The 8,859-nt window shown below is 28.0% G+C and overlaps 2 protein-coding genes across 2 annotated transcripts; one reads left to right on the plus strand and one right to left on the minus strand.

The window, feature by feature from the left end:
- Nucleotides 1–1,746: 1,746 nt before the first annotated feature.
- Nucleotides 1,747–2,680, minus strand: LOC135957767 (general odorant-binding protein 28a-like). Its single transcript, XM_065508568.1, has 3 exons — nt 2,492–2,680; nt 2,176–2,264; nt 1,747–2,114 (listed from the first exon to the last, which is right to left on the minus strand). The coding sequence occupies exons 1-3, from the start codon at nt 2,628–2,630 to the stop codon at nt 1,896–1,898; spliced, it is 447 nt and encodes a 148-aa protein (XP_065364640.1). The 5' UTR covers nt 2,631–2,680; the 3' UTR covers nt 1,747–1,895.
- A 3,846-nt stretch (nt 2,681–6,526) lies between these two features.
- On the plus strand, nt 6,527–7,245 carry LOC135958225 (general odorant-binding protein 28a-like). Its single transcript, XM_065509112.1, has 3 exons — nt 6,527–6,671; nt 6,860–6,948; nt 7,027–7,245. Exons 1-3 carry the CDS (start codon nt 6,533–6,535, stop codon nt 7,243–7,245), a joined length of 447 nt encoding a protein of 148 aa, XP_065365184.1. The 5' UTR covers nt 6,527–6,532.
- The last annotated feature ends 1,614 nt before the right edge of the window (nt 7,246–8,859 follow it).

Below are 8,859 nucleotides of genomic sequence, written 5' to 3' on the forward strand. Positions count from 1 at the left end.
AATTTTGATTAAGTTAATCAAAGCCGTTCACATTACATTTGAGATGATTAAGTTGACACTAAAATGATTAAGTTGACAAATAAAAAAACAACAAACAAATTTATATTTCTTTAAGGCATTAAATATGGAAATAAATACTTTATTAAAGATATCAGCAAATTATTTTAAACTTTTTAATAATGAAATTGTGAACATGATGGATTATTTAAGGTTTTTAAAAGAAAAAAAAAACTTCTGTCGAAATTTATTTCTCGGTACTACAGTAAAAGGTGGCCGATGCTACATCATCATCAGTTTGAGGTATGTTCAGTTGATTCTACGTGATTAATGAAGTGATTAAGATTTAATCATGTCAATTTGAAGTGATTAACAAATCATTTAAATGTATGGATAATCATCTCGATTTTGAAGTGATTAGAGCTTAATCACGTTTGAGATGATTAACTCTGCAAATGTGAACATAGTATAAGCTAAAATAGTTTTTATTATAAATTGATAACAGTACACAGTGTGACCGTCAAAATTTATTAAAAAACGCTATATGAAAAATGTGTCGCTTGAGCTTTTTTTGAGGGAATGGCTAGATATAGTTTTGGCCATAGAGAATTATACATAGAGACGAGACACTTCGAATTGTCAAACAAAAATACAACAAATCATATGTCTGATACAACAACAAAATACATTGACTAGCATGTATTTTGTTGTCAAGAGATAGGTTTTTGACAACAGGCAACGGAAATGGACATTTCGTTAAATGAATCATATATGCCAGATCTTCAATTTGGATTTAAAAAGGGTCACTCTACAGTTGATGCTTTACTAAAATTTCAAAATGATGTAATCTCGAATCTTCGTAATTGTTTTTGTACAGTAGCAGTTTCATTAGATGTCGAAAAAGCTTTTGATCATGCATATCACAATGGTATTCTTTTTAAGACGATTGAAGTTGGATTTAGTCCTTGTATTGTTAAACTCTTTCAAAGCTTTTTCACCACAAGGAAATTTTGTGTACAATTTAACAGCGATCAATCATATTTCGAAAATATAAATTGCGGGGTACCACAAGGTTCAATTTTGGCTCCACATCTTTATAACATTTTCATGTATGATTTTCCTCACAATTTTCCAAATTCAACTGGCATACTTTTATGCAGATGATTCCCTCTTGTATTCTGATAGCGAATCCCCAATTAATGCTCTAAGACAGGTGGTTAAAGACCTTCAAAATGTTAAACATTTTTATGATGATTGGGGAATCAAAATTAATACTTCTAAATGTGAAGCAATTTGTCTTCGTAATGCATCGGGAAAATGTAAGAATTATGTAGAAAAAAGTGGGGTAAGCTAATGGAGTTTTAACAATCGTTTTTGCACAGAGCATGATATAACAAAGTAATGTAGCAAATGTGGTGTAAGTCGAATATAAATTAAGGCCCTAATTTTGTAAATCACGTCACCAAAGTGATATTTATGTGCATAGCAAAAACAAAATTTCACATATTTCAAAAATTTGTTTTTGTTTTATATAGAAATTCTGAACCAAACAAGCGCACCAAAATTAAAGCGTTGATTTTCCTTTCATAATTTGAAAATTTTCTACATAAAATGAAAACAAATTTTTAAAATGTGTGAAATTTTGTTTTTGCACATAAATATCACTTTGGTGACGTGATTTACAAAATTATGCCTTAATAGTTTGGAGTAACATCACTCAAATATGATTAATAAGATAACAATAAAACATTTTGCTTTAATTGCATTAGGTAACGAAAGGAACTAATTTATTTAAACAAGAAAAATATACACAGTATTCTTAAATTTCTAAATCTCATTTTTAGCCATTAACAATCCTTGTCGAAATCGAATCTGATTTAAATTCATAGATTTCAGTTTTAAAAGTCTAATTTATCTTTAAGGCCATGGGCTAAAGATTCTTCTTTAAAGCATTTTCCATACTTTTCGGCAGCTTCACAATGGTCAGCTGGTACCTCAATGACACTGCAAGCATCAATTATTTCATGAGCAATCTTCATTTTTTCTTCAGCTCCATCTGTATATTTTTCAGCATGTGATGCAGCAACATCTTTCACAAATTTACCGTTGTTGTCCATCTGCAAGTGAAAGGAAAGATAAATATAATGATGTGTGCATATTTGGGAAATGATCACCTACCACTTCGTATTTTTTCATGAGGCATGAACGTAAACATTTGCCTTCCATAGTCGAGGCAGGCTTTTTACCAACTAATTCCTCAACATCAACTGAAAGTATAAAGTAAGCAATTTTGTAAATTATATAAATCGCAAATACTAACTTCAGATTTGCAGGTTTTACTTAAACTTTTCTGTATGAAACATTAGAATGAGACAGAAGCAGAACAAATAATAGCAGAAATAAATTCTAGTAATTATGAATGTTTTTTAAATATTGCTTCGTAGAATTATTGAAGATTTATTTCGGAATTGTTTTACTTCTTATTAATACATACTATCCTTTGCTCCAACTTCAGCTTTACAGTCATCCATTTTTGCCATAAATCCGGCAATTGCTTCCTTTTTATCGAATCCTTTTACCAAAGCGGCTCCAAAAACACATAAAATTGCCAAAGTTACGAAAAGTTTTGCCATTTTGATTTTGTTTTAATTTATAAATATTTAAACAAGTTTAAATTGTTTTATTGTTGTTTGAAAACTGATGCTTTTTACCAAAAATCTTCATGTATTTATATGAAAAATTTAATAATTTAAATTTCATTGTTAAAATATTATCAAATTTCAATTCAATACTTCATACAATTCAATATAGCAAATACGTAGTAGACATTTAATTGCATGTATATAGTATGTACGATTGAACGTCTACGGTATAATACTCTTGCATTTGTGAAATTATACGTTACGCCCGAAATAACTTGTTGCCAAAAACATGATATGACTTTTCATATTAATGACCTTCGAACTTTTGATTTCAAAATATGAATATTAAAAGTGTTTATTTAATAACAATAAATTACTTGTTAATTTGAATATAATACCAGGGGGGTTACTCCCTAATTCGATTTGAAAGAAAAACTTTTCGAATTACAATGCATTTAGCACACCTTTTCGAACATTTTCGTATTCGGATTGAGTTACGCAGTAACCCCTCAGAACTTTCTAGCAGATTTTACCATTAGAAACAAATTTTCGGTGTAAACAATGCACAAAAAGTTATCATTTTTATTTATATATTATTTGAATTATATTGAATTAGAATAATAACAAGTAAGAGTGCTATATTCGGCTAAGCCGAATCTTATATACCCTTCACCTTTGTTGTGGATGCATTATTATTTTTTATAATAATTAGTATATATCGACACCTAAAATGCAAAACAACGTATCATCAAAAAATTCGAAATTGATTTTATTATTGATTACGATTAATTACATCATATTACATAGTTATAACCAAAATTGAAACTAAAGTATCATCAAGTATATGATTTTCTTAAACAAAATAACATATACGCTTTGAGTAATTAATTAATAAATCGTTTTTACCTTATTTTAGGTAGTATCCTAACTTTTTTTAATAAATTTGTTGCAATTGAATATTTTTTGCAGTCTTAATGAAAATTTAATGAAGAACCTTTTTTAGTTTAAAAAAGTAGTTGTTAGTAATTAAAAAAAAATTAAAAAAACATAATACCATTAAAAATGTATATATAAACTGCTTTTATTTAAAATAAAAAAATATTTTTATTTAAGTTTTTATTTTTTCATAAAAATTTATATTGATGATACGTTTTTTTGTTTCAGAAAATAACAATTCAAAAAAACGTAAGTAAAGTGTGCTTTGAAAAAATTAGTTTTTTTTCATAAAATATATTTCTAGATTTGAAAATTTTGTTTCAATATCTCAAGTAGTTTTCATTTTATATCGTTTTTTGCTTCTCCTATAAACTTATGAAAAGTGATGTTACGTTATTTTGCATTTTAGGTGACGATATGTAGATTAGAGTGACAATCAGTTGTATGGAAAAAAAATTTCTGTTAAAATTTTGAAGAGTGCCGGGTGGAACATTGTCTAAAAGTTAAGTGCTGAAAATTTTAGCCAAATCGGACAACGATTTCTGGACGCGCATGGAGGTCAAAGTTCAGATATATGCTAAATTTTACTATTTATATGGAATAAATAGGTGAAACTCGTTAACTTTCTGCATTGTTTTCTAGAAATATGTAGATTTATTTATATTAATGAATATTACATTAAAATTTTTTTTTTGGAAATTGACCCTGTATCTCCTTTGGGTCAAAATGACCCAAAAACTGTATTATCGCCAAAATTCGGCTACTAAATAAATACTTTTGCAATTGAGTGCAAAAGAATCGAAATGTGTACGTAATTATCGTTGTAATGAGATATAACTGACAAAATTTGGTTAAAAAATTGTAAAGTTATTACAAATTCGCCAGACCATTAACGGTCTCAAGCCACTTGAACAAGAAATTTAGGGAAAAAAATTAACATATTTCGAGAAAAATTAAAATAAAAGCTAAGTTTTATTTAAAATATATCCGTATTTACTTGTGTATGAGTTTTTGTCTTCGTAGGATACCGTTAACCTATTCGCAGATATGGCAAAAAAATGATTTTATTTAACGGCTGTTTCGAATCTCCATTTTTAAATTTTTAAAAATTATGTTAAACAAATTTCAGAATTATTCGATCATCACATTGGGATTTATTGAGATCATAATAGGGAATAAAAAGATGAAAAATTTATATCAATACCTCTTACAGTTTTCCGTACCTGCGATTTAAATTTTGCGATTTTCAAGAAAAACTAATTTTTTGTCCATATTTTGGCGAATGAGGCCAATTTTTTTCATGTTATACATTTTAAGTAAAATCTATTCATAATATTATAGCCCTGGTAATTTTAAATATAGTCTGAACGTTTTACTAAAATCGGCTAACGTTAACCTTTAAATCGTGAAGGTCAAAGATCAAATTTTTCAATATTTGGAATTTCTAATGAAAAGATAGCGAAATGTTATATATTTTGGGCCGATTTTAATGCTTTGTTGTTGACAGGGAATGTATTTTATACCACTCTTCCATTATAAAGGCTTTTAGCTGATCTTTACTCGTTATATTGTGCTGCCGAATCTTTATAAAATTAGTACCAAAATATCGTAATTATGATATTAATCTTATTTTTTCCATTTTTCCACAACAAACAACTTTCTTTCTTTAGATGTCCCGGTTACTTTTATTGTTTACGTTTTTTGGATTTTTTTTTTAATTTTGTATGTCAGCTGTTTTTTGTAGTATATTGTATGAAAACATTTTCTACATTTGCGGTGGCACCCAGTTAAAGTCGGTTCAATTTAAAACATACTTTAATTTTTACTATGGTTGCAAATTAATACAAAGCAGGTTTTTATTTTAAAGTTGTTTTTAAAAAGAACCGACTTTAGTGTTTGACTATGATTATGGGCCTATGTTTTAAACTTGAAAAATATTTGAAAATATTAAATATTTTTCAAATAAAAAAACATGTGGCTTGAATTTATGTTTCCTTTTTACTGGAGAATGCTATTGAAACAAAGTGTAATACAACTGTAATTCAATTGCTTGACTATAATTCAAGCCTTGAATTACACTTGCTTTCAGTTTGAAATCCAGTGAATATGCTTATTGGGACTTAATTTTCTTGTAACTCGGTCTAGATATAACAATAAATCTCATAGGAAGCGGCCCTTCTATAGAAACTGTATGTATTAGGAAACGACTTTGGTGTGAATTTTATATCGATTGCCTATATGTATTTATTTCCACTTTCTTTTAAATTCCCCACTATGTCGTTCATCAAAAATGTGCTACGTCTCCAAAGCCGATAATGTTTGCACTAAAGAATATTAATTTAAAAAATAAAGTTTTATCACATGCCTACTCGTACAAAGTAGGCATGTCTCTATTGAATTTTTATCTTATAAAACATCATAAGTACCTTGGGTTTTAAAATCACTGTTGCTGTAATTGTGCTCAATACTACAAAAATTAGACTTATAGAAGAATGCCAAACATGTACTTCTCCGCTTTATTGATAAAGATTGCAAGGTTCTAAAATTTTTATTTTTTTGTATTTTTAGGAACCACCCTAAGCCAATCTATAATTTTTCAACGGATATATATTTCATTTCTGTCTTCACATCAATTTAAATTTGAAACAAAATGTATCGAAGGTCATTCATAAAAATGTCATACTAATTTTTGGGCAAAAAAATATTTCGGGCGTAACCTATAATTTCACAGATGAAGTGGTATACAAGTGTAAATGTTTAGACAATCATGCAATTAATTGTCTACAACTAAGTATATATTGTATATTGATAATGCTTAAAACTTTTTTAACAATAAGTTTTAAATTAAAAATATTTGTTTATCATATAAATACCTGAACAGATTAATTAAAAAGCATCTATTTTCAATAAACATTCGAACAATTTGAGTTGTCTTGTAAAAAAAAATATTAATAAAAATGGCGAAACTTTTTGTAACTTTGGCAATTTGCTGTGTTGTTGGCGCTGTTTTAGTTAAAGGATTCGATAAAAAGGCAGCTGTTGCCGCATTTATGGTGAAAATGGATGATTGCAAAGCTGAAGTTGGAGCTAAGGATTGTTAGTATTATTTAAATAAAAAGTACAATTTTAATTTGTAAAATAGTAGTAAAATAAAAAATTAAAATATGTTAAAATCTTAAGTGGTTCGGCTGCTGTAATACATACATAAATAGTTACAAAATACTATTTTCTGCATTTAAGATTTTTTTAATCATAACATCAAATTACTTACATTTCAATTTCAGCTGATGTTGAGGAACTAGTTGCTAAAAAACCTTCCTCTACCATGGAAGGAAAATGTTTGCGCTCATGTCTCATGAAGAAATATGAAGTGGTAGGTGTTCATCGGCCAAACATTAAAATATTTACACCTACATATCTAGTTATTTTAACTTACTACTGTTACTTTTAGATGGACAATAACGGTAAATTTGTTAAGGATGTCGCCGTAACTCATGCTCACAAATATACAGATGGCTCTGATGAAAGAATGAAAATTGCTCATGAAATAATTGATGCCTGCAGTAGCATTGCAGTAGCCGACGATCATTGTGAGGCAGCCGAGCAATATGGAAAATGCTTCAAGGAACAAGCCATGGCTCACAATATTAAAGATGACTTCGATTATTGAAGCAGAAATTTATTACTGATATGAGATATTGAAATTTAAAATTTGTTTATTTATAAGTTCCAGTTTTTTTGATTTAAAATAAATCAATTTAATCGAACTGATTTTCCTTGACATTATTATATTACAAATATATACAAATATTTTTGTGCAGAAACATAAAATAATTAACTATGGATTGCACAATATCCAAAAAATACACAATAGTGTTCCCAGCAGTTACGACTCTTTAAATTATACAATAGTTAAAGAATTAAATAGTTAAAGTTTTAAAATTATAATTGTTCGTATGAAAAAACGATGGATATATTAATTGTAATATCTTGGTATGAATACTGATATAAATTCATAATCTTTAGAGCTTCTATCTTGCGACTTACCTTTTAAAATCATTAATATTTTGAACGTGCTGTAATGTAGCATCCAACCTTAATTTTTATCTCGTAATAACCCAGCAGTTAAGCAAGTAGTAAATGTATCCCTTATTGACAGTAATTGTCACTAATGTCTGATCACTTGGTTGACTCCAATTAATATATTTTGGGTCATTTGACACGTATGTGCTATTTATAATGCAGCGAGAAGTCAATTGGTTACTTTATCTAGCGTAAACATTTACATGGAGCATAATAAATGCTGAAATGTCTGTACCGTCATCCATTATATACATACACGAAATACATATTCGAAACGTATTGTTCATTATACAGGTAAGCCTCCATTTACGCGGTACTTTATTTACGCGAATTAGATATAACTCGAACTCAAATTAGCAACCATTTTTTCAAATACGCGACTTTTTTTACACGATTTTTATATAATGCGGCAACAACAACAAGAAATGAAAAAACACAAGCGAATAACAGATTTTTTTTTGAAAACATCGTTAATTTTTATGAATTTTTTGTTATGTTTTGATCTTTTTTATGTATTAGAATATTTTGTTTTTTTAATTGAAATTTTTTCCTTAATTTTCGATAAGAAATATTTTTTTTAGCTGAGTTTTTTTACTTTACTTTTGTTTTACGTAAGTTTTTAGAATTACAAATAAAATATGTTTACTTAAAGTACCTGTATATCGTCGCCTTAAATTTAAACGGACGTAACTACATTTTTATTGTTTTTACAGGATACGTTATAAAATCAATAATAATAATAGAGTATTCTTGGCAATTGTTCAATCAATCAATAACTCGATTTTGAATTTTTGTGTAGTTACGTCCGCTTTCATTTAAGGTGACGATATATATGTATGTACATATGTGTTTTCTATTTAACGCGATTTTTAGGTCCCAATTTATTTTTTGTTATGTGACTGATGTATTGTTTTACGCGAAATAAAAAAAATATTGGCCCCACATAAGCATTTCGTTCTAAATTAGAACCTTGTTTTACGCGAATTTGATTTACACGCTATTTTTTGGGCCCAACAAACTGCGTAAATGGAGGCCTACCTGTATACGCAGCCTATTATGCTTTTCGATATATGTATGATTGTATCAAAGCGTAATTGCATTCTCAAAATTTTCAATAGAACTTAATAAAATCATTGATATTAATAAAATTTTGAAATTAGAAATTTTATAACTGATCAAACCAGGCGCGGGTCCCCCGAAA

Source organism: Calliphora vicina, chromosome 4, assembly GCF_958450345.1.
Source record: "Calliphora vicina chromosome 4, idCalVici1.1, whole genome shotgun sequence".
Classification (NCBI taxonomy): domain Eukaryota; kingdom Metazoa; phylum Arthropoda; class Insecta; order Diptera; family Calliphoridae; genus Calliphora; species Calliphora vicina.